The 25370-nt window shown below is 57.5% G+C and overlaps 1 protein-coding gene across 3 annotated transcripts in view; it reads left to right on the plus strand.

Moving 5' to 3' along the window:
• STK40 (serine/threonine kinase 40) overlaps positions 1–20500 on the plus strand; it is a 42754-nt gene extending 22254 nt beyond the window's left edge. For all 3 annotated transcript variants that reach the window (XM_070260433.1, XM_014737362.3, XM_023633369.2), the window contains exons 3-11: positions 1774–1859; positions 2224–2367; positions 4490–4717; positions 5553–5605; positions 11102–11217; positions 15817–15961; positions 16112–16231; positions 16708–16792; positions 18149–20500. In XM_070260433.1, the coding sequence (XP_070116534.1) occupies positions 1774–1859; positions 2224–2367; positions 4490–4717; positions 5553–5605; positions 11102–11217; positions 15817–15961; positions 16112–16231; positions 16708–16792; positions 18149–18367 (1196 nt within the window). In that variant the 3' untranslated portion in view covers positions 18368–20500. The remainder of the gene's footprint in view (positions 1–1773; positions 1860–2223; positions 2368–4489; positions 4718–5552; positions 5606–11101; positions 11218–15816; positions 15962–16111; positions 16232–16707; positions 16793–18148) is intronic.
• The last annotated feature ends 4870 nt before the right edge of the window (positions 20501–25370 follow it).

Genomic DNA, 25370 nt, shown 5'->3' on the forward strand with positions numbered 1-25370 from the left:
TAGTCTGTTTGTGACTGTGGAAGATCTGGAGCCTTAGGTCACTCTGTTCCAAGAGGTGTCATTTTGTTGTAGCTGATCAGCCTTAAATCAGTCTCAGCTGAGAACTAGACTGTCTCTTCCCCCAGAGAATCCTGTAGTTGCCCCCAGGATGTCGCCCACAGGACTTACTCAAGCTGTGTTAGAAGGTCCCTCATCCAAGGCACTTCTATGACCATTCTGGGAAGGCATGGTTAATTTCACAAAGCATTTGGTATAGCCCCCCCAAACTTCTTGTGAAATTGGCAGAGAAATCCTGTAGAGTTGGGTGTTCCCAGTGGTCCAGAGGAGCAGCGGGGCCTTTCTGAGTGATGTCAGAGGCCTGGCAAATCCAGATTACTTGTGCTCAGGGTTGCAGGTGGAGTGGGCTTTGAGGACCCCAACTCTCCTAGCAGCCAGAGTCTGGGTGTGAGTTTTGCTTTGGGACAACGTCTTGGACTTATGGGCACAGGACAGTTCCACCTCCAGTCATGCAGCAGAGGGTTATTGATGCCTACTGTGTGCCGCACCTGTGCCGTGTGCAGGGATGCAGCGGTGAAAGAGACAGACGCGCTCCTGCCCTCACTGGTCTTCACATTCTATGCTCAAGTGCTGCATAACAACGTTTCTGCCAACGTAGACTACATATATGACAGTGGTCCCAAAAGATTAGCACCGTATAGGCTAGGTGTGTCGTAGGCTATACCATCTAGGTTTGTGTAACTACATTCTGTGATGTTTGCACAATGACAGAATCACCTAACGACACATTTCTTAAAACTCATCCCTATCGTTAAGTGACGCACGACTGTAGTTGGAAAAAGAAACAGTAAACAATATACAAGATCCTCACCGGGGGCGGTAAGTGCCTCGATGAAAGCAAACAAGATGATGTGAGAGTCAGAAGGGCCTAGAGATAGTGCAGACAAGGGAGGGTCTGTGTGAGGAAGTGACATTTGAGCTGACCACCGAGGATGAGAAGGAGCCAGCCATGTGAAAAGCAGGAGAAAAGCATTCCAGACAGAAGGAGCAGCAAGTGCAAAGGCCCAGAGACAGGAAAGGGCTTAAAATCTTAGGAATAAGAGCCCAGTGTAGCTGGAGTATGGTCAGGGGAGTGGGGAAGCAATCGGAAAGGTGGACAGGAACCAAATCATGCAAGACCTTGGAGGCCAAAAAAGGAGTTTCGCTTATACATTAAGAGCAGTGGAACACTGTTAAGGTTTTTAGCAGTACAATAGCACTGTGACATTATCTTATTTGTGCTCTGAAAGCTATGGCAGAGCGCTGTCACAGGACAATGAGCAGTGTACATCTCCAGAAGTATAGAAACTCCCAAAAGCTGGTACTGGACAGGGGCCGGGTGGCTGTATCAGACCACAAGGGGAGCCTGTTAACGCTGTCGCCTCCTGCGCCCTCTCCCTGGAGTTGCTGATTCAGAGGCTCCAGGTTGCAGCTGGGATCTCTTTTTTTAACACGTGCTCCCCAGCAATTCCAGCATGCACCCACCATCGAACACCCCTCTCTTTGGGAAATGTGCCTGTAAAAGCCAGGTGTACCTCAGGCCGATGCACACTTACTCCTCCATTTGTGGAGGGGAAACCTTGAGAACTCTCCACCAGGAGACTGAGGGGTGAGTTCAGTGGATGTGATCCGTGGTGCCCTCCTGAAGAGAAGATCTAGCCAAAAGACCAATTGGTGACATGGCACCACCATAGACAGGGCCTCTGAAAAGTAAGCTGGTGGCTCTCTGTGCCATAGGTCCCCGTCTGGGCAACTCACCGGTGCCAAGCATTGTGCAGTGTTTGGCTAGGAAAGATGGCACGGATGACTTCTATCAGCTGAAGGTAAGTGAGGCATCAGGGTTGAGGGAGGCTGGGGACCCAGGGACCATCCTGCCAGCCCGGCTCCGCCCTCCTCTCCACCTTCATACCTACACCACTTGTGAACAGGAGTATCGCTGTCTCTTCCCAGGAAGCAGTCAGTTCACACAGTCTCGCTCTGAACAACTCCTGGTTTAAAGAGCTTGTCTGTGCATAAATTACATTGCCGTCACATTAAGAGAAACTTTCGCTTCGTACGAGCACGTGTGAGTGTGTGCAAGTGTCGCATGGTAGAACATGAACCCCTGCTTTTCCCGTTCTAGTCATTCTGCTTTGTAAAGTAAGGTTTTTGGGTTTTTGTTTTTTTTGTGTGTGTGCCCTCCTAAAGATCCTTACCCTTGAGGAGAGGGGGGACCAAGGAATAGAAAGCCAGGAGGAGAGGCAAGGCAAGATGCTGTTACACACCGAGTACTCTCTGCTTTCCCTCCTCCACACGCAGGATGGCGTGGTTCACCACCATGGGCTCTTTCAGGTGAGTGGCAGAGGGGGCTGCCTGTGCCCCTTCCCCATGGCCCCACACCCTGCCTGGCTCCCAGGACTGGCACTTGCTGGGGCCACATCTGTACTGTGAGCAGCTCACCCATGCAGCCCCCTAGTCTCCCTGCACGCTGGGAGGGCTGGGGGTCAGGCTGGGATCCTGCTAGCCGCTCCAGCACTCCTGCTGTGATGGTCACAGCCCAGCAGAATGCACAGAGTTTGCATCTTGCAGGCTTTCTTTGAAGAGCCACTTTTCCAAGATAAAAGAAAAGCAGGAAGTCATTTAAAGACACAAGAGCTCTTTCTAGTTGTGGGCCAGGCCCCGCTGGAAGGGAAGGAAATGAGGAAGACTGGGCATTTGGGCCACCTGTAGATCTCTGTGGTTGTTTTTGGTGCCAACAGTCCTTTTTCCTGCCCAGGCATTTCAGTTCATAGGTGTCCCTGAGCCCCATGCTCAGTTGTTCCAGGTCCCTTAAGAAAGGTACCAATTAGCAACTTGTCCCCTGAAAAGAGCTCTCCTCAGGGCAGGACTGCAGTGTGTCTCCAGAAATGAAGAACTGGTTCAGCGTGCCTGGGGGGACTCCTGCTTAGGCCTCCCCCGGCAGAGCTTCTGGAGCCTCAGCCGGGTCTGCTGGCCAGGGCCCACTCTCGCGAGGATGGACCTGGTGCTCGAGAGGCAGCGCGGTGCAGGGAGGGCACACGGGTTTTGGAACCAGCAGTCCTGATTCAGGTTGTATGACCTCAGGCAGGTCACTTCAGGTCCCAAGCCTCAGACTCGTCATCTGTAAATGGGGTAATGACAACAGTGCCTTCCTCGTAAGGGGTGGGGAGGATGAGTGAGAGAGTATGAAGCACCGAGCTGCCTCTGGTCATCGTCGTTGTTATTTCAGGCAATAAGAGCTCCTTGTTGGCTCGATTTCCTGAAGTGACATAAATGGAAAACGCTTCCCACCCCACGCATACACCCCACCGAGGGCTTTATTCTTAGATGTGCAATTAGAGGCAACTCTGAAAATGGGAGAGTTTCCCTTAAACATGAGGTCAAACTGAGGGTGATTGGGATTTCTTAGTATTTCCTCTCTGGTTACTTCCAGAGCTTGGCCTGTCATTTTGATAAGAGAACCTGGGTGATAAGAAGTATTTCTAGAGTCACTCTGTGTGCCAGACACTGTGGTGGCCTCTGAGGAAGAGAGCATAAGACGTGCAATCCTGCTGTTAAGGAGAAACACGGGTATTCAGTCCCTAGGAGTTCCCCAGAGGCAACTGTCAGTCTGCTGGGGGTGACACCGAGGGCTTCCTCGAGCTAACAGGATAAAAGTCCCTGTGTTGTCCCTGGTTTTTGTCTCACTGGAAGTCCTTTTTCAACAAGGAAAATTAGTCCAGAGCTTGCAGCCGTGGTGGTGGTAGCGCTCAGTACCCACTTACTGAGCCCTGGCTGGGGCCAAACTGAGCACTTAGCATGGGTCATCTTATTCTCAGCAACCTGTGAGGTAGGGGTTGCCAGCTCCCTTTACAGATGAGGACCCAGTGGTTTGCACGGGTTGGGGGAACTGCCCTGGGTCCCACAGCTAGCATGAGGTAGAGCTGGGGCCCAGACCCAGCTGTCAGGGACCAGAGCTGTGTTCTTACGTGGCTGCCCACAAGTCCTGCTTCCAAACGAAAGCAGTTGTCTTAGACACACAGACCACTTGCACCATCTTGCACATTGGGAGGAAGTTTACATTGATTGTTGCTGGAATCCCTGAGAGTGCCATGGAGGAGAGAGGCCCCAGAGCCCTGGGTTTGCTACCTGCACCCTTGGCTCAGAGGGCCCTTTGGCTTTAAATGCCCAGGCCGTATCTGAACATTTGCATTAGGATCAAAGCATGAAGCCTGAACCAGAGCTGCATACATCAGCCCCTGGCCGGGCCTGGCATTGGCACACTAGAAGCTGGGCATTGCTTAGCAGCCCCATGTTCCCTGCTGCCCAGGCCCCAGGCCTCCACCGCCCGCACACATGCAGGCTTGTTCCAGGCTCTCTCATTGGTTTGTGTATCCACCTCCAGGGGAGAGGCCCTGGCCCTGGCCCTGGCCCTGCTGTGCCCGCAGCCAAGCCTAGTCTGTCCCTTGCCTCCCAGGACCGCACCTGTGAGATTGTTGAGGACACAGAATCCAGCCGAATGGTTAAGAAGATGAAGAAGCGCATCTGCCTCGTCCTCGACTGCCTCTGTGCACACGACTTCAGCGACAAGACGGCCGACCTCATCAACCTGCAGCACTACGTCATCAAGGAGAAGAGGCTCAGCGAGCGGGAGACTGTAGTGATCTTCTACGACGTGGTGCGCGTGGTGGAAGCCCTGCACCAGGTGCGCTCGGCCCCTCGTAGCGCCCTCCTCCTCTGGCCTGGGAGCATCCTGGGCCCCATGTGCCGCAGAAAGCCATCCTTCTTGCTGCTGCTCAGCAGAAGCAGCTCAGTCTCACCTTACTCGGGTGTGCTTTGCCCCTGAGAGTGTCCTGAAGGAAAGTAGCCGGCTGACAGTACGCAGATGAGGCACATGCTGCAGGCCTCAGCCCGTGCTCCTGTGTGGGCTGCCCGGGCAGCATGGCAGAGCCCAGCACGGTAATCCCCCATCAGTCAAGAGGCTAAACTGTGGTCTCCCAGCTCGGATGACAACTGTGAGATAGCCACCAGTGGCAGCCACAGCCCATCTCTGAGCTTTTCCGAGGTTTGGAGTGTCCCATACCCCGAGGTCCAGGTTAGGAGAGCCTGGGCCTCTTCCAGGCACACAGCTCCTGCAGGCTGAGCCCGCATTACTTGGTCACCAGAACCATGAGAGTTCATCTCTGACCTCAGATCCAGGCAGGGTGCTTGGGGGTTTTTTGGTTTGATGTTTGATAAAGGCAGAGAGAGGAGTGGTTTTCCCCATTGGATGTTGGCGCGAGGGGAGAGAGAGCTGGGCAAACTGCCCTGGGTGGGCAGAGACTGCCGGGGTCACCTTTCACCCCGTTGGTACACATGGTTATGAGGCCTTAGAATGGTCCTGACCTGTCTGTGGCTTACAAATCCAGGCCCAAGCCTAAAGGGACATGTCACAGAGCTTTTTCCTTCCTTCCCAACACCTGGAAAGCCCACATCTTACAGGCTGGGCCCATCCCGGCTCTCACCTTCAGGGTACAAATCACGTGCCTGTTGTTTTCCAGAAAAACATTGTGCACAGAGACCTGAAGCTTGGGAACATGGTGCTCAATAAGAGGTAAGATTCACTTTTCTTCTTTCATGCTGTAACCTTGGGGTTGGCACAGGCTACATGCTGCCACTACCCAGCGCCCTGCAGTGTCCCCATGAGGACTCTGACTCAAAACAGCCCACTTCCCCCAGGAATCCCATGGGGTGGAGGATGGGATGGCTGCTTCTGCCTCTTGCCACCTGGGAACATGGTGCTTGCTAAGGGGAGCCTCAAGGGTCCCGAGAAGGGAGCTCTGGGAAGGATCTCAGAAGTCCTCCCTGGTTCATGCCTAGTGGGTGCTCAGAAAATGACTAGAAGAAGTGGACAGGGGCCAGCCCCAGGAGCATAGTGGTTAAGTTTGGCAAGCTCTGCTTCGGTGGCCTAAGTTCATTCCCCAGGAGCCGATCTACACCATTTATGGCCATGCTGGGATGGCGTCCCACATACAAAATAAAGGAAGGTTGGCAACAGACATTGGCTCAGGGCAAATCTTCCTCAGCAAAAAAAGAAAGAAAGAAATGGACAGGTGGGAGAAGAAGTGACAGATGAGCCAAAGGAGGTCCTGTCGGAGGTCAGGTTCCCAGGAGACAGACTCTGAGATGGGTATGCAGGAGGTTTACTGGGGGTGCTCTCAGGGGAGAGCGGGGCACCGGGCAGAGAGAGAGAGGCTGAACTGCAGTGCAGTCATGACAGGGCCTCAGCTGGAAAACTCGAGAGCCAGGTGGCCCTTCAGATGTTCCAAATCCAGGCAAGGGGGCGCATGGCCCTGTACCCCCACGGTGACCAGCCACTGAATGCAGACTCTGCCCAGGGTGGGGCATAGCCTTGGCTAAGGGAACTTCCCAGGGAAGGATGCAGCCACTAGCGGTCAAAACACTCCCAGCAGCGGGGAGAGGGCGCCTCCATCTTGGAGAGGATCTGGGTGGCTCAGTCCAGCATCCTCAGTGAGCCAGGTGGCAGAGGAAGATCACGCAAGGCCCCTGTCTCAGGCTATCACCCCATTCAGGCAGAGGGTCTGGGCCTCTCCAGGTGATCTAGGGCAGCAGTAGAGGGACACCAACTGTGCAGGGACCCAGGACTGACAGGAGAGCCACACTGCACCACCACAATCCCAGGAATGCAGGGCTGGGAAGGGCACCCCTCTCTCACCTCCCTCTCATGTCCAGGAGTTGAAGTGATTTGGAGGGCTTGCAAGTGGCAGGCAGCACAAATCTCACAGCAGAAGCTGTGCGGGGGGTGATCTGTTCCGTAATGTGGTTGCCCACCCAGGAGGGTTCCTGGGCCCATTGTCCCTATGAAGTGGCCAAAGCCACAGCAGTCGCAGGAAAAGAAGCTGCAGGGAGAGGGACCTCGGGAGAGGGGCACAGGGGCCCAGACCCTGCGGTGCCAGCCTGAGAAGCCATCGGGAGGGGGCTGCCATCAGTGGCCCAGCTGGCTCCACTCTTCTGCCAGCACCACTGCTGCTGTGGCAGGCAGTACCCAGAGCTCACGGTCTGATGGGGCGATGGCCTGAGAGCAGATAGCACTGTTTTGAGGACCAGCGTGCAGAGAGAGGGCTGGGGGCCACCAGAGGGGCCAGAGGCTCTACTGTCTGAGTCAGCCTGTGTGGGATGAGTAAGTATTTGCCTGCCTGAGAGTGAAGTGATGAAAACCTGACCCGTCGGCTCCACAGGGAGGCGGGAAGGAAACGGAAATTCCAGGGCAGCTGGGACCCTTGACTGGCCGCGTGAGAGAGTTCAGGAAGCCAGGGAAGAGCAGGACTTGGGGGTCTGACCTGCTCCCAGCCCAGCACTGCCTCTTACTTACCCTTGAGGCCGGAAGAGTTTGTTTGTTTGCTGATTTATTCATTGATTAGTTCATTCATGTCTTGAGAAGCTGCCGTGGTACCAGGGCTTCTCTGAGCTTCCATTTCCTCATCTATGAAAGTGGAGATTAGACCTCCTTGCAGAGAGTGGCCGAGCCATGAAACTGCCTGACAGGGTCTGGCCCATCATACGTGCATCCTCCTGCCCGACCGGCCAGGGACTGGGGGCCCAGCTCGCTCGCTTCCCCGTGGCGCTGAGGCCTGCTGTGTGTTGAGAGGCCGATGTGGACACCAGCAGCAAGGCCAGCAGTGGTGCAGCCGCAGCTCTGGATTGCAGGAGGAGGGCGGCTGGTGAGGAAACTGGCCATCCCAGCCCTGAGAGCGTGTCGTCTCCTTGTTGGGAGTCTCGGGCTTGGGCCTTCTGTGGGATGTTGGGCCAGTCACCATCCTGCTCTGCACTGTTACTGCTCACAAAGAGAGGGTGTAGTTTTTGAGCACCTGAGTCCATCTGGCTGCAGAGCCCGTGTCCTCTCTAGCCGTCCACGCAGCCACAGCCGTCTGTTGGCTCTGAATGAGTATCCCAGGGCTTGTTATGGGAACGTGCAGTTGGGCTGCCTGCTGACCACACCAGCTCTCCAGGCCTCTTTGTCTCTGTGGTGGATTTGCTTCCAGCTCTCATTTCTCCAGGCCCCCTAGGTTTGGGGAATATAATCAGGATTGTGTGTGTCTCGTCTGTGTCTGTGTGTGCATGCACGTGCATGTGTGTGTTTTCCCAGGATTGCAGGGCACCAACACCTCATTCAGACCCTGCATCTTGGCTGCACTTCCTTTAATCTGATAAACCCCCTTGTTGTGTCTTGGGGCAAGCAGAGTTTCTGGCTGCCTCTCCCTTGAGTCGTAGGTGCGCTGGAAAGGGGCAGGGCGGTGTGGTGTAGAGACCACACTGAAGACCCAGGGCCTGCTCCACGTGTGTCCAGGGACACCCTGCCCTTCCTTGCAAAGTGGAGGGTCAGCCTGGAAGAGCTCCAGCCCCTTCCTGCCCTACCCGTCAGGCCAGACCCTAAGTCTGGCTGCAGAGGCAGGCAGACAAGCTGTGGGCCTTCGTCTGCTCCTCGCGCAGCACGGAGCATCCCCAGGGGAGGGGACAGGCAGAAATGCTTGTGAAACAGCTGCAATGACAAGGTCACCCTGCTGTGGGTAAGAGGCAAGGGGTGAAGTCTGAAATCCCCTTTTGGGGTTATGCGAGGTTTGCTGTGGGTTCTTTCTCCTTCCTCCTTTCTTTTTGGGTAGGCAAGTTGCACACCAAGTTCCTAGAAAAGGAGAAAAACACTGTGGTAGCCCAAAGGGCCATAGCTAGAGAGTGACTCACACGGAGCGAAGCCTGCTGACACAGAACAACCTCCTCCGTCCCTCACTGCCCTCACCCCTGCCTGCCAGCATGAGCCTGGGGGGTCTGGGACTCCCAGGGATCTGTGCGCCACCAGCCGACTTGGGCGGTGGTGGCAGGCCGTGGAGCATCGCCAGGCTTCAGGAGGTCTTGGAGCTGACCGTGCGGTTTCCCGTGGGAGAGGAGGCTCCAGGATCCTCGGCGGGCAGAGCAGCCCAGGCTGGGTCGGCCCTGCTGCCCAGCCCTGCAGTCTGGGCCATGTTTTCCTCGAGCCCCACGTGCCTTGCCCCATGCACGGAGCGCACAGAGCACCGAGGAGCCTGCCAGCAGAGCCAAGGGGGGCCTGGCACACACTGCATGTGCACTTTGGGGCCTGTCGCCACCATGCGGCACCTCGCTCCCTGCCGCGGAAGTGGCATCTGTCCTGGGGTCTCCCATCAGCAGCCTTTGCCGCATGTGCCCCCCGTTGGAGGATGAGGGGCTGATCCGAGCCAGCCAGGTCCTGGGCGCCATGCTTCCCTGGGATTACCTTCTTATCTTACTGAATCCTAACACCGCTCTGGGAGATAGGTGCTAATATTTTCCCTGTTTCACAGATGAGGAAATGAGGTTTAGCACGAGATTAAATAACATGTCCAAGATCACACAGCCAGGAAGTGGCAGAGCTGGGACTGGGACCTGGGAGTCTGGCTCCCACGTCCACCAGACTCTCCCCTGAGCCGTCCTCCTCCTGGTGTCTCGTGCCTCCAGTGGCAGTGGCCATCTGAGCAGGGGAGAAAACGCAGAGCTTCTGCGCAGCGGGGACCTTGCAGACAAGAGGCCTGTGCACTCCCGCGTGCAGGGCACTGATACGGCAGCCCAGAGTTGGAGCACTCCCCTTGTCGTGGTCCTTGGTCAAGACCCCCTGCCTGTGCTCCTGGGCCCTACCTGCCCTGGGGGCCCCCAGTCAGGTTTCTGCGGCATCGGACAGGCGGCCTATATGGAGAGTGAGAGACCGTGTTTCTGTTTGGATGGCAGGGGACAGACTGCCCTTTGTTTTGCACCAAGCCCTTTGCCAGCAGAATTCCCCCAGGCGGCTGAGGGCTCCTGGAGCCTCCTGGACACAGCTCCTGGGGAATTCCACCCTCCGCCCCACACGCCCCAGGCCTCTGGGAGACCTCCCCACCCCTGAGAGGCACCCAAGCCCCTCGTGGGCTTCCCTTCCTGCCATCCTCCCACTTCTCCGCCAACTGGCTGACATGGGGGCCGGGCAGGTGGCCCGCGTCTGTGGGTGGAGAGGCCCCCTTCCTCACTGGCCCTCTCCATGGGGCGAGGAAGCCTTCCTGGGCTCTTGGAGGGCTCCCCAACCCCCCGCATCCCCACGTGTGGTGTAAGGCCTTCTCTCTGGGCCACTTCCTTTGTTCACACCACGAGCCTCCTCAAAAGGATCAGGGCCCAAGGCTGCTCTCACCTGGGACTCTCTCAGATGGGGCATATGGGTTTCCAGGTCAGGGCAGAGTCCGGAGTACAAGACAAGGGCTGAGTCAGCCTTGATGGAAATGAAGGGAAAGTCTGGGGCTGAGCACTGTCCAGGGACACAGTGTACAGCCGGCCAGTGTCAGTCCAGAGCACAGGCTCTGTGGTCAGACAGACCTGGGTTTAAATCCTGCTCCACTGCCCGCTAGCTGTGTGAGCCTGGGCAAGTCCCTTGACTTCTCTGTGCCTTTGTTGCATCATCTGTGAAGTGTGGCAGTGAGAAGTTCTCCTCATCTCAGCTGTTGTGAGGGGTGAATGGAAACCATCCCCATCCAGCACCTGGGCCTGCACTTACCAAGGCTCAGCAAGCGTTAGCTCTGAGCACCGTCAGTGATGCTGACGGTAATGACAAAGGCGATGACCAAAGGGCTCAGCACAGGGGACAGAAGTGGCCTCCGAGAGTGGACCTCAAAGCTCTGCTGGGGTTGCTTTTCCTCGCATGTCAGTGAGGGAATTGAACTGAGTCTCTGGTCACTCCCAGTCTGCATGTCATGTGAGGTGGTTTTGGGAAATCTCCACCAGTTGTTCAAGCCCTGAGCTGTACCCCTGAGACTCGGCCAGGGCACAGGGGAGCAGCCAGGAAACACTCGCCTGGTCGGAGGGACTCAGCTCCCCGCCAGTCAGCTCGGCAGGGGACAACCAAGGGTGACTGATGGGCCAGTGGTCACCTCCCGAGTGGCACTCCCCACGCAGCCATGGGGACGGCAGTGAAGGCCAGGGGAGCAGGAAAGGATGCTCCCAGGATGGGGGGTGGGGACAGCAGGGACGCCCATGGGTGCAGACACCAAGCTGTGTTCACTCTGCCTCCTGCTCCCAGGACACATCGGATAACCATCACCAACTTCTGCCTCGGGAAGCATCTCGTGAGCGAGGGGGACCTGCTGAAGGACCAGAGGGGGAGCCCCGCCTACATCAGTCCCGACGTGCTCAGTGGTACGTTTGGTGGGCCAGGCAGCGGGCCTGGGCTTCACACAGCCAGGCTCTGCGGCAGTTCATTCATTCAACAAACTGTATCTGTGGGCGGGCCCTGGGCCAGGTGCTGGGGCTTCAGTGGTGGCCCAAACCAGTACTGTCCCTCCAGGTACAAAATTGGGGTCTTACAGAGGATGAGATGGTGATCGTCATACTGAGGTGTGTTTAATTACCCTCTGAGAGTAGTGCTTAGAAAGGAAGAATGTGACTTCTGTGAGTGCAAAAAACGGGCGCTTGAAGGACTTCCCCGAGGAAGTGACATCTGAGCTGACACTGTCAGGATAAATAGGAGTCCACTGGGGTTGTGTGACTCGGCAGGGGCAGCCTGGCATATTTGAGGAACCAACAGAAGGCCCTTTGGCTGCTGCTCACAGAGTGAGCCTGGTTCACAGCCAGACAGGGGGCAGGTCAGAACCGCAGGGTAAGAGCCGCCATCCTTGATGTCAAGTGCGAAAGGAAGCCATGGGACAGGTCTTCCCTGGTGTGCGTGAGGGGATTTGCATGTCAGAGACGTCACACGCTTCATTCGTTCTTTCTTTCCTTCTGCTGGCGTTTACCCAGGGCCTCCCGCTTACGAGGCCCATTCTCAGCACTTTGGGCACAGCAGTGACCGGGCACAGAGCCTCGGCCTCCAGGACGGCCGGACGGAGACATGCCGCGCAAAGTGAATCCGTCATCTCACAGTTCCCCCACTGACCGTGCTGCTAGGGGCCAGGCGCTATGCCGAGCACTTGATGTACGCTGCTGAGAATCTCACAGCCACCCTGTGAGGCCACTGTTCCAAGTCCTAGTTTTTTACGGATGAGAAAACCGAGGTTCGGAGAGATCAGATCTCTTGTCCAAAGTCATAGCTAATAATAAACCGGAAAACCGAGGCTCTAACCGGGGCCACCTCCCACCCAAGCCCCACTCCTAGCTGCTTCACCGTAGGCTTTCTTTCCCTTTCCCACTGTCCTGTGCCACATTGGGGTCCCTCTGTCCTGATCCCTCAGGGGACCAAGGGTTACATCAGCTCCCGTCGCTCCAACATGGAGGTTTCAGGGTTGTCTCCAGGGTCTGCCATCCCCAGCACACCCCCATGTGTGCCCCTCCTCGCAGTGGCGGAACCAGCCTCTTCCCAGGTGGCCCATGTCTTCCTGAGGCGCAGGCTGCTGGAACTTGCCACACGCATTTACAGTCCCCTTGGAGGCTTCTACTGGAAGGCCAGGCCTCTCCCAGGGCTACCCACGTGCACAGGGTAGTGGTGTCCCTCTCCAGAACTGGGGATTTTGGTTCGAGTCCATTGCAGCCTCAGCTAGAGGGATCTGGGTGCCAAGGGCTGGATCCCAATTCCCTGGGCACCCCCCCCCCACCCAGCCTGGATGCCCTCTGTGCAAGTCCCCAAAGCATCCCTGTCGGTGACAGAGCCAGGAGGATGGACTGGGCCCCTCCGTCAGCCTGGGCTACGAGGCAGGGCTGTGACTGTGCAGGCCTGGGTGGGAGGGCTGCCTCTGGGCAGGACGCCTCCTCAGCAATGCCACGCTAGGGTGGCCTCTGTGTGCAGTCACTTCCTGCTGCTGCCCACGGCCCCTCTCTCCGGCTCTTCCAGACTCATGGCAGTCTTGCAGGATGGAACAAGGGAACCTACTGTTTCAGAGAGACTGAGACTGGGAGACCAGAGACCGGGGCTCTCATTCTGGCCTTGCTGACTGGCCACTCTGTGACTTGGCCTTCGGACCCTTTCTCGGAGTCTCAGTCTCCTCATAGATTACAAGCTGAAAACAGTCCTGCCTCCCCCATTGTTAAGCAGATGATTATGAGTCCTGCCAGATGGGTTTCCCCCACACAGCTCTGCCACCTCATTTATTCTGTGTGCCAAACTCAGTCCTGGGCATTGGGCATGGAGCTGTGAAAAGGCAAATGTGGCCTTGCCCTCACAGAGTTTATAGTCTGGTTAATAACTGTGTGACCTTGGAAAAGTTACTGATCTCTCTGGGCCTCAATTTTCTCATCTGTAAAATTGGGATGATAATAGCCCTCCTTCATTGGGTCCCTTTGGGGTTAAATAAAGCCTTTACCTAGTGTCTGGCTCAATAAACATTAGCTGGCATTATCTTTACAAAAGGAAAGCTTGGCGGTCAGTATTCCCTGGAAAGCCAAAGCTCAGGGAAAGGTCACCTGACGGTTAGAGCTCCTGGGAGAGCTTGCCTGCTGGAGGGGGCCGTACCTCTCCCCTCCGGGTCCGGGCAGAACTTCGAGTCCTTCCAAGTCAGCTGGCCCCGGCTGAGAGCCCACAGCAGTCCTGGCAGCAGCGCCCCTCCCTACGCAGCCCGCGATTCTGGCTCGGGCATCCCAGCAGGAACTGCCTTCCAGCTGCTGCAGGGTGCCGTGCCTTCTGTGGAGCCACACAGAGCTAAGAGTAGTGGCCCAGTGCACTCTCCTGGGGGTCCCACTTGGTGGAGCAGTCTGGGAGAAAGGGGCTGCCCTTGAGTTGGCCCTGGGGGCAGCTGCACAGGGTCGCCCCAGCTGCTTTCTCGCATCGGGGGTAGAAAGGGCCGGGGGCGTACAGCCTCAGGAAAGCGTGGCAGGGCTCGTCTCCACAGATCTGCCTGTGGGACCAGCCAGCCGAAGCTCTTGCCCCACGGGTGCCCTTGGCTTCTCATCATTGTGCTTTTCAGATGAAGTAACAGGCCCGTTGAAGGTGGTCCGTGGTACCTTCATAGGCACAGGCCAAGGCCTGTAACAGCATTTGTCCATGCGCGTGTGCACACTCCCTCCCTGTTAAGTTGCTTGACCCCAGGGCTGGCCCGGTGGCCTAGTGGTTAAGTTAACGTGCTCAGCTTTTGCAGCCCAGGGTTCACAGGTTCAGATCCCAGGCACGGACCTACACACCGCTCATCAAGCCACACTGTGGCAGCATCCCACATACAAAATAGAGGGAGATGGGCACAGATGTTATCTTAGGGCCAATCTTCCTTACCGAAAAATATATATATATTTGTCAAAGTGAAAAAATATGTTGGAATAAGTTCACAATTTAAGAAAAAAAATTGCTTGACCCCAGTGGGCCTGGTGAGACCTTCAGAACAGACGTCTCCCACCCCGAAGGCATTTTCAGCCACCCAGGAAGGAGGCTTTTGGACCAGAAAAAGGATTTTAGTTATCTGCGCGCTGCCTGGTGCCCAGGGAGATGACGCCAAGGTGCCCGGCAGCGTCTCTTCCACACCCATAGGGAGTGAGCCATGTTCTGGGGTGCTGGCTGCCATGGAGACCACTGCTGGGCCAGAGAAGGCGCTGTCTCGGGGGCTTGGCCCACAGGGGCTTTTGAAAAGCTTGAGTTGTTCTCATATTTTACGTTTTGGGGAGCAGGTCAGGCAGCAGCTGGCATCTGGGAGGAACTCTACTGCTGATGGGCAGGTGGGCAGATTGCCCTGGAAATGGGAAGGGGACGCTTGTACAGTCAGCTGTGTGACCTTGGACAAAAACATCCTTGTGCCTCGTTTTCCTCTTTGGAGAAATAGACAAAATACGGTCATCTCTTGGTGTCCGCGGGGAATGGGTTCCAGGAACCCACCTCGGATGCCAGCATCCACGGATGCTCGAGTCCCTTAAATAAAATGGCACAGTGCAGTGATTACGGTCAGTTGGCCCTCCCATGTCTGCAGGTTTTGCATCCGCGGATTCAGACCCCTGCGGATTGAAATGTGAACTGCGGATCGCTTGGTTGAATCCGTGGATGTGAAACCTGTGGGTACTGAGAGCCATCTGTATCTAATTCATAGAGTTGTGGTAGAGATTTAATGAAATAAAAGTGTTCCTTCCAATGCTGTCACATTGGTGCTCAGTTGAATGTTCGCTCCTCTCTGTCTCACAGAGAAGAGAACTGTAGCACAGAGCTGACTTAACTGGATTCTCCTTAATGTAGCAAATATATGAGTCCACGCTGGGCACGGGTTTCCGCAGTGAGCAAAGCAGAGGGGCGCCTGCATCTGAGAGCTTACCTTCTAGAGGGGGAGACGGGAGTGAACAGACAAAGAAGGGGATGCTCACACATGGCGCTGGCGCTGGGGGGGATAGTGACCGCGGAGGGCCGAGGCTGGCTGTCCAGGGCTGGCGACCTCCTTGTTCCACATACACTGTTGGCCACCAGCTCTGTGAGCCACTGCTGGGTGCTGCGGCCATAGACCCAGGCCCATCCTTCTGGGGCTTGAAGTCTGGCCGAGCAGGGCTGGTGCTGCCAGGAGGCGGCACGAGACACGCTGTAGGTGGATGGGCTGCACGAGGCCAAGTGTGACCCCTTCTCCTCAGAGGTTACACCAAGGTGGGGCATCGTCCTATTGAGCATGAGCAGGAGTCAGCCTGAGGAGCAGGGGAGGGCCAAGCATGGCCAAAAGCTCAGAGGACCAAGCCGCGGTGGCTTGCTCTGGGAACAAGGCAGGAGGGTGACTGGAAGTGTGGGTGGCAAGGTGGAGGGGTCCCGTGGGTAGGGTTTCAGGCACATAGCTGGCGAGTTGAGGGGATCCCAGGCCTGTTCTCCTTCGTGGCCTGGGCTAAGTGCGTGCGTGTCCCTGTGTCCCCCAGGCCGGCCATACCGGGGCAAGCCGAGCGACATGTGGGCCCTGGGCGTGGTGCTCTTCACCATGCTCTACGGCCAGTTCCCCTTCTATGACAGCATCCCGCAGGAGCTCTTCCGCAAGATCAAGGCCGCCGAGTACACCATCCCTGAGTGAGTCCTGCCTCCCTGCAGGGGGAGGGAGGCCCAGCCCATGGGGCTCAAGGGGCGGAAACAGCACAGGGAGGCTGGGAGTCCTGGGTCCGAGACCCAGCAGCAGCCTGCCCAGCCTGAGCCCTTGCCCTCTCCCTCTCACCGCATCAGGGATGGGCGGGTTTCTGAGAACACGGTATGTCTCATCCGGAAACTGCTGGTCCTCGACCCCCAGCAGCGCCTCGCCGCCACCGACGTGCTGGAGGCCCTCAGTGCCATCATCGCATCGTGGTAAGTGGGCGGGCACTGGGCCAGGTGCAGGGCTGGGTTCTGCCTGTCCTTAGGCACTGCCCGGCCTGCCCAGAAAAGCAGCCTGAGGTTGGGCCTGTTTCTCTGTCAGGCAGAGTCAGATTTCCAGATTTTGCCCATGGGTAAGATTGGGAGGATGCAGGCAGAAGTCAGGGTTGAGCATCTCCTGCATGCCAGTTGATGCCAGCTATGGGGTAGCCTTCCCTCACTGAGTTCTCACCAGAGCCTGTGAGGTAGACGTTGTCCCCCTTTATTGAGAAGGTGAGAAAACAGGCTCAGAGGAGCAGAGCCAGTCATGTCAGGAAGGGGCTGAGCCAGGACCCCCCCCAGGTCTGTTGACTCCAGCCAAGTCTTGGAGCAGTGGGGACCTGGGCTTCCTGGGCTCGTGCCAGCCAGGCCAGGGCAGCAGGGGCCTGGGGCTGCCTGGAGCCAGCCTGACTTGGCTGCCTCCCCTGCAGGCAGTCCCTGTCGTCTCTGAGCGGGCCTTTGCAAGTGGTTCCTGACATCGACGACCAAATGAGCCATGCGGACAGCTCCCAGGAGGTGAGTTGAGGAGGGCAGACAGTCCAGTACCAAGTCCTGGGGGCCAGCCTCCAGGGAGGGTGGGCAGGGCAGGGGCAGAGGTGGCAGCTCCCAGCAGGCCACAGGGCCTCCTCAGCCTGGTCCCCAGCCCTCCACTTCCCCTGGGAGGTGGGAAAGGGACACAGGCCTTTGGCATGGGACTTGCCTTGTGTCTGGCTCAGCTGGCAGTTCCATGGCCTGCGAGAGGGTTGTAGGGCAGCTGAGGTGGAGCCCCTCCGGGGAGGCCTCGCAGCGGCCCAACCTGGCCCTCAGCTTCCTCTTCCTGCCCCAGCCCTGGCTCTGCCACATGCTGGCCCTTTAAACAGTCACTTTCCTCTGCCCCTGACTCACAGGGTTCTCTCTCTGCCTTCCTGCTTTGAGTTTTTCAGATGATTCATTTTCTCCCAGTTTTCTCTCCTCCCCTGTTCCCTGCTCTGGAGAAAGTGCTGCGCCCGGGATGGGGGCGGAGACCTGGGCACTAGGCTGCAGCTGGCGGGTGATCTTAGGGTGCCCCCTGGAGGGCAGGGGTGCTGTAAGGACCTTCCCTCTCTGGCCCACCCTGGGGTTCCACAGCAAGCGTTAGGTGGGCAGGACCAGGAGGAGCCAGCCTGGAACCATAGCAGAGAGGAGAGAGAGTTCCAGGTCCTACCCTCCAGCTCCCACCCGCTCCCAGGGCTGTTCAGCAGCTAAAAATAGTCATCACTAGCGTGCAGTGAGTGCCCACCCCAGTGCATCTCCCTCAAGCCTCTTACAGGCCTGTGGGGCCAGTGTTCTTATCTTTCTTTCACAAAGAGGCAATTGAGGTTCAGAGAGGGAAAATAATTTTCCCAAAGTCACACAGCTTGGAAGTAGTGGAGCTGAGCCTCGAACTCAAGTCTGATTGCAAAGCCCTGCTTTCCCCTTCTGATGATTAGTGCAGGGACCTACCACTTCAGATTGTGACTGTGCCTGGGCCTCTCCAGGAGCCCAGCATGGGGTGAGATAGAGTAGCAGGGTTGCCAGCCCGGCCCCAGGCCCCTCTCTTAACACTTGACCTGCATTGGCCCCCAGGGCTCTCTAGACCCTGTGTGAGGGGAGATTACTGCCCCCTTCACAGGCGAGGAAGCTAAGGCTTCTGAGGTAATGTGACCTCTGCCAAGGCCAGTGTCTTAGGAGAGGGGATCCAGCTGGAGTGGCACCCAGGGCGGCCAGCAGGGCAAGGTGTGGGTTGGCCAGAGGGCCTCAGGGACCCACATTCTCGGCCAGCAGCTAGATTGGGCGCCAGAGTGTGGGCCCGGGGAAGAAAGAGGCCTCTGGAGCTGGGCCACTGACACGCACACCTCCCTCTGTGCCTCGCAGGCCAAGGTGACGGAGGAGTGCTCCCAGTACGAGTTTGAGAACTACATGCGGCAGCAGCTGCTGCTGGCCGAGGAGAAGAGCTCCATCCACGAGGCCCGGAGCTGGGTGCCCAAGCGGCAGTTCGGCAGCGTGCCCCCCGTGCGCCGGCTGGGCCATGACGCGCAGCCCATGAACCCCCTGGACGCAGCCATCCTGGCGCAGCGCTACCTGCGGAAATAGCAGCCTCGGTCAGGCAGGGCCACCAGCGGCCGCCCGCCACCTCTTCCCAGCCCCCAGCCCAGCACCCAGCTGTGGGGGCTGGGCCCCGTGGTTCTGAACTCTCTCCAGGGTGCAGCGGGGACGGGGCAGGGACAGCCCAGGTCATACATGGGGTCAGCAGAGGTACCACGAAGCTACCTTTTGAGATGATTGCTTGATCGTTTGGTTTTTTAATCTGAGAAGCCTAGATAACTAATCTGCTTTTAATCACGATGTTTTAATCTACCTCTGTCTCTTTAACCATGCTGTCTCTGGACTGAGTGAGAGGGAGGAGGAGGGAGCCCACCCTGTCCCAGGGTCTGAGCCGGCCACTGCCGGGCAGAGCCCCCACAGTCCAAATAAGCTGAGAGTGCAGCTCGCTGCTGGCTCCCCATGAACGCCCACCCCACGCTCCCCCAGGCCCCTCCCACCCGGTCCCGTCCTGCCCCTCCTGAACCCAGGCCCTTCCGTCTAAGCTTTGGAAAACCTTCACCTCATCTTAAGCAGAATTCAAATATATTTATTTTTGTACTGAAACCAACTTCTCTCCCATCTCTAGGTGGCTAGGCCCGTGGCCTCTCCCTGCCCCCAGCCTGGCTGGACAGCAGGGGGCCACAGCCCACAGATGGGCCCCTCCCTCGCCCCCAGGCCCAGAAGCCCCTTCTTGCCGTCCCCTCTCCCCCTCCCACCCACCAGTCCCTCCTTGTTTCTGGTGATGGGGAGGCCTCTCTAGACTTGGTTCTCTTTCTCCCATCTCAGTAGCTTCTCTGAGGTGCTGTACCCTCGCATTAACCCTGGCTTCCTTCTCCGCCCCTCGCCGTGGTGCCGTGGTATCAAGGTAACTTGGACAGAGATGTGAAAGGGGTGCCTGTGGTCAGGCTGGGGAGGGCTGGCTGGACTCCTGTCCGTGTGAACAGGTGGCCCTGCGTGCACGCCCTCTCGCTCCCCACACCCCACTCTGTGTTCAGAGAACAGTGGCGGCATCTCCCCTCTGCCCTTGCCTCATGAGAGATGAGGCGCCTCTCCCAGCAGACCCTGGCCAGAGTCCTTCCTGCAGCCTGCGGGGCTCGTGGGGAGACCTGTGGGGACCGGGGGCCCTGCCTGGCTTGAGAACAGTCCTGCTGCCCCTTTTGAGCCGAGATTTTGAAGTGGATGCCTGTCTTGCCAGAAACGCTGTTCTCACCAGAATGCGCACCCCCCCCAACTGGACTTGGCCCTGCCCAGTGCCAAGCAAAGTGCTCCCCCCAGCCTACCCCCACCGCCTGCAGAGGCCCAGTGTTCCCTCCAGGCAGCCCTGGGGCTGCAGGCCTTTCCTGCCTGGCCATGCTCCCCAGTGGGGAGGTGACCGAGGCCTGCGTGACTTTGTTTCCCAGAGTGTGAGCTGCCCCCTCCCCAAAAGCTGACTCACTGTGAGTGGCTTGGGCAAGTTCCCAAACCTCCTTGTGCCTCAGTTCCCCATCTGGACAAAATGGGGCCACCTCTTGCCAGCAGTAGCAGGGCCGCCCACGCCCCTTCCTTTCCATGTCCCCACCCCAGCACTTGGGCGTCCCGTGCCTCTGCCTCAGTGGGCCTTGGGAGCCCGTCTGAGCCCAGCACTTACCCCCTGAGCACGGCGCTCTGCCTCGACCAGCTGTCCAGCCGCTGGGAGCCAGGGCCTCGTGCCGTGGGGGCGGGGGGTGCCCTCTTTTCTATATTTATTTCAAAAAGAAGTCTCCTAAGGGAGTAGAAATGCAGTCCAGCCTAGGGCTCCCAGCCCCTGTGACTGTCCTGTGAGGGTCTCAGCCGAGCCCCCGTCCAGCAACCTGCCCAGACCCTCGGGCCTGCTTGCCACGTGTGGTCTTTCTCCTTTTCAAAGCAATATCCTCGGGTTCTGCAAAGCCCTGTCAGACAGACTGGTCCCTTCCAAGGTCAACCCATGTGTCTGATTACATTTCTGGTAAAGCAAGTGAGAGGAGGTGGGGTCTGTCCTCACTGGGGGTCACACGCTGAGAGAAGTCCTGTTGTAAAGAAACAAAACAAAACGGAAAAAGTCACAAAAAAGTTTGTATAAAGACATATTTTTGTACTACATGGGGACTCTTCCTGCATGTCAGCAATAAAACTTCCTGATCTGGGGCCACTGTGGTCTGTGTCATCTGCCCTTCCCGCCCCCTCGCCTGCATCTCCATCTCCCACCCGGCCCGTCTCCTGCCGTCCCAGCCGGCCAGTGTGGGATTCTGCGGCTCTTGGCTGTACCACCAGGTGCACTGGATAGGTCCCCTCGGCCCGAGCGGGCTGTCAGGAAGGGGGGTGGGGCCAAACCACTCAGCATTCTCCCAGACCCGTTGGTGCAGGGGGACCAGAACCACCCGGCATTCTCCCAGACCCGTTGGTCCAGCCTGCCTCTAAGTGCCCGAGGGGGCGCTCCCTGCTCGGCTTGGCGCAGCCCGGACCTGTGCAGGCAGGAGGCAGCCCACAGCAGCTGCAGCTGGCAGAGTATTGATCCTTTCTCCTGGCCAAAGCCCCTTCTGGGGTCGGGGGACCTAGCCAGGCACAGTGCCCAGGTGCCCACACGCCCATCCAGGGCAGCTGGGGTAAGAAGGACCAGGCCTTTTCCTGCACCACCCTCCCCTCCCTTACCCTCCCCTCCATAGGAAGCCAAGGGGGTTCCTTCCTTCCTTTCCTCTTTCCTTCCTTCCTTTGCCTAAATTTAGGCTTTGCAGATAGAGGATCAGAGCAATGAAGCTAGAGGTCGGCTGGCCCCCCCCCGGCACGGCACAGGGCACAGCAGACCCCCTTTTGTGGTCAGGTCTCCCACACAGGCCCAGGTCCCAAAGGGAGCAGAGAGCCAGGCCTGAGGAGCCCCCTCCCAGTCAGTGTCCACACAGCAAGAGGGGGTGGCACCCCTCCAAGGTGTGAGAAGACCCTGGCGCTCTGCAGCTGCTTTAGAGTAGGCCCCAGGCCCCTCAGCCCCTCCCTTCCCCCACGGCCCCACTCCTGCCCCAAGCAGCCAGGAGGCCAGCCATCCTCCTGGCCCCTCCTGAGTCTATACAAATTTTGCCCATTTCTTCTGGCTCATGCCTTGTCTATCGAGCTTTCCTAGATGCATCAACAGAAGGGACCATCACGCCCAAGCCACCATTGCCACCCTCCAACTCTACCAGCTGCCGCCCCTGGGCCTCGTCTCCCTTTTCGGCCTCCCTCCTATGCCCTGACCTGATCAGCCTGTGTTCTGTGCACAGGACTCCCCCAGGCCCTGCACGCTTACACTCAGCAGCACCCAAGCCAGCAGGCTGCACGCAAGCAGGGACTTTGCTCACTCATGTGTCCTCAGCACACAGAACGGGCCTGGCATGCAGCTCGCACGCCAGAACTGTCGGGTTATTAACCTAAACTTCTAAGATGACTCTTCACCAGTTTTTATTGCGAGCTCTGAAACCAAGGAAGGGGAAAGTCCCAGAAGGGTGGCATAATCTGCAGCCTCCTGTGCTCCTGAGGTGTTGAAGAGAACTGAGCAGTTCCCCTCAGTGTCGGCCAGCGCCTGTCGCCAGGGTCCTTGGGGAGCGTCTGAGGTGGGACAGGGAGCGAGGGAATGGAGGCTCTGGGGCTGAGTTGTTCAGGCTCCAAAGCCAAGTTCACCTTGACTTCTTGTCTGTCGATCTGTCCCTCTCTCTCCCTCGCATGACCCATGTCCAATCCTGCTAATCCTGCCAGCCCAGCAAATGTGAGCACCGGCCACAGCTCTCTGAGACCACCCCGTCCCAGCCCCTTCCCCCTTCCCGGTCTCCCTGCTCCCACTCCCCCCCTGACAGCCCAGTAGCCACCCGCCAGGCAGAGTGAGCCTTTTAAAAGTCCCGTTGGTCCCTCCTGCTCACACCCCTCTGATGGCTTCCACCCCAGGCAGGACAAGCCCCACAGGCCCGTCTGTGGTTTATAAGGCTCTGTGTCACACGGCTCTACACTGGCCTCTAACGTCTCGGCCCGCATCCCGCTCACTGTCCCAGGCACACAGGCTCCTCGCTGATCCTGAAAGAGCCGAGCACGCTTCCACCTCAGGGCCTTTGCGTTGGCTACTCCTTCTGGAAGGCTCTTCCCCCAGATATTTGCACGGCTCCTTCTCTCACGCCCCTTTGCTCAAAATGTCACCTCCTCGGAGAGGCCTTCCCTGACCATGTCCACCTGGTCTTCACTAACCCCTTCCCCTGCTTTAGTTTTCTTCATTGTGCTTATCACAGCCTGACATGATAGCATATATTTATTGTCTGTCTCCCCAGCTGGAAGGTTGAGCTCCTTGAGGACAGGACTCTTTTCTGGCGTCCGTGCAGGGGTAGTCGTCACAATGACTGGGGGGCGTTGCTGGCATTTAGAGGGTGGGGGCCGGGGCCTCCAGACAACCCCACGAGGAAGGCAGATGCTACGTCTTGCACGACATGAGTGAAAAACTTGTTTATAATGACCAGAGCCAAGAATCTTAACTCCATTTTATACATAAACACAAAGGATTTGTGTATACCTAATATACTCTGAATTTCCTGGGAATGCAGCTACTGTGTAAAAGGGAGGAAATCTGTCCTTGTTTGTTCAGAATTTTACCAAGAGTTCTTCATCGTTGCTGACACTGACACACCCCATACCCCAGAGTCAGTCTGTACGTGTAGCTCTCACCTTCCTGGCAAGTGATCACTTCCCAAATACATATCATTACCGTTTATTTATTTTACAAGATGGAACAGATATATACATATTTTTTTAAATTAGAAATGGAGGTAATTTATGGACATTTCTAGAATTCGTATTAGCCATACATTTCATTTCCGGAGCATAAAAGGACATTCGTCCCCACAAACATCATTCAACCTCTCTGAGCCTCATTTTCCTCCTCTGCAAAATGGGAGTCACGCTACAAACTACACAGGGTTCCTGGGAGGATTCGGAGGGTTGGTACGTGCACAGCATCCAGCAGAGTACCAGGGTGCAGAAGGGTACGCAATATCCACAACTATTATTCATTTTGCAAACTTTCACAGTACCCTCTTCCCGGCAGCTGTCCTGGGTGCTGAGGGGGCACTCAGCGGACTGGGAAGGTTTTAGGAGGCTCTGAGTGAGTCCCCGTCTTCCCTCCATCCAGGGCCTAGGCAGTCCCTGACCCCACAGTGGGATGAGGGCCCAGTGTCTGGAACAGAGCAGCCAGGACCAGGCCCCACTTGGCCACTGGGGAAGGGAGCAGAATCAGGCTCTGCACTGGGCCCTAAACACGCCAGCCCCTCCCAGGGGCTCTGGATCTCTCAGCCTCCAGACCGCCCATCAAGATCTGTCTTTCCTGCGTTTCACACTTTGTGCCTCCCAAGGTGACAAGTCTCGAGTCTCACAGGCAGACAGGAAGGCAGAGAGGCAGCCAACAAGAGGGCAGGTGGGCAGGCAGCGGGTCAGTCACAGGCCGACAGACAGGGAGGAAACCAGCAGGTGGACGGGTGAGACGCAAGCCAGGCCGGCAGGTGACAGATACGTGGAGAGATCCCAGCCAGCACTACCGGAAAGCAGGTGGCTGGGCAGACCTACAGACAGGCCGGCGGGCGGGGAAAAGCAGGCAGAAAAGCAGGTAGGCAGGTGGCCAGGGACTGTGGGGATGGCTTGCATGGGCCAAAGGCTTCAGGCTCCTCCCCAGGGCCCCAGGAGCAGCTCTCAGCTTCTTCAACCCCTCCAGGGCAAGGCTCACTTCTCCCAGCTGGCCTGGCTTGGCCACATGCATCCCCCTGGGGAAGGCCGTACTCTGGGTACCATGTGTCCCTCTCTCAGAAGGGACCGGCAACCATCTGAACCCTCACTCTGCTCCAGCACGGCCACCTGCTTCACCAGGGGCGAGTCACACCTGACACACTCCAAACACACGTCACACGCCAACCCAGACACACACACACCTTTGTCTGTAGGTAACAATACCTAGAGATCTGCATAGCACAGAGATGCACAGAAACAGCTTGACACAAACATATGCAAAATCTTACAGCCCCCGCACACACGGAGAGGCACGCACGTGGACCCTCACAGAGACACAGGTACGTGCCATACAAACTGAGGCACAGCATCCTCCACACGCAGGGGCGGTCATACAAACACAGCAGTAGCACACACTCGTGTTCACATGGATGGCAGGCATTCAACCTGTCAGTGCAACTCACGGACACCCACTGAGCTCACAGCCAGTGGTCAGATTCTGGCCTCACCTTCACCTCTCAGCTCAGTTCAACAGGTCTTCTTCCCTCCTCACTAGCCTCTACGGGCTGACTTTTCCCTGAGACCTCTCGATGCTGGCGCCTCCAGAACTCAGGCTTCAGATGCCTTCTCTTCTCTCCCTGCCCCTGGGTGATCTCACCCACTCCCGGGGGCCCTCAATCCATCTTGTGTGTTGAGGACCCTCAGACACACTTCCAGCCCAGTCTCCTCAGGGCTCCACCTGCCTGTCTGACACCTCCAGCCAGATAGCTAACGGAAATCTCAAATCCAACTATCTAACAGGAAACGTGCTCCCCACGGAAGCTTTCCTCAGGCGCTCAGGCCCAGTATCAGGCCCCTGTCCTACATGCCTCTTTCCCTCACCTCCACGTCCAATGCAGGAAGTGCTGCTGATGCCCCCTTCAGCATACCGCCTGAATCCGGTCCTGTGTCACCTCCTCTACTGGCCATCTCAGGCCAAACCCTCAGCCATCGCTGCCTGGATGGCTGCCAGCCTGCTCACTGCTCTTCTGCTCCCATTCCTGCTGGGACCCATCCTACAATGAGCCCCCACAGGGATCTTTCCAAAGTGCATCACCAAACCATGACACGTTCCTGATTAAAATCTTCCAGGGGCTCCCCCTCCCTACACTTACCGTAACATCCAGGGCTCCCCCCTACACCCACAGTAATATCCAGGCTCCTCCACAGAGCCGACTAGCCCTTTCGCAGTCAATCGCCCCATCACTGTCCCGGGGCCTCTCCACCCAGGGATAGAGGTGCCCCAAGCGTG

Source organism: Equus caballus, chromosome 2 (genome assembly GCF_041296265.1).
Source record: "Equus caballus isolate H_3958 breed thoroughbred chromosome 2, TB-T2T, whole genome shotgun sequence".
Taxonomy (NCBI): domain Eukaryota; kingdom Metazoa; phylum Chordata; class Mammalia; order Perissodactyla; family Equidae; genus Equus; species Equus caballus.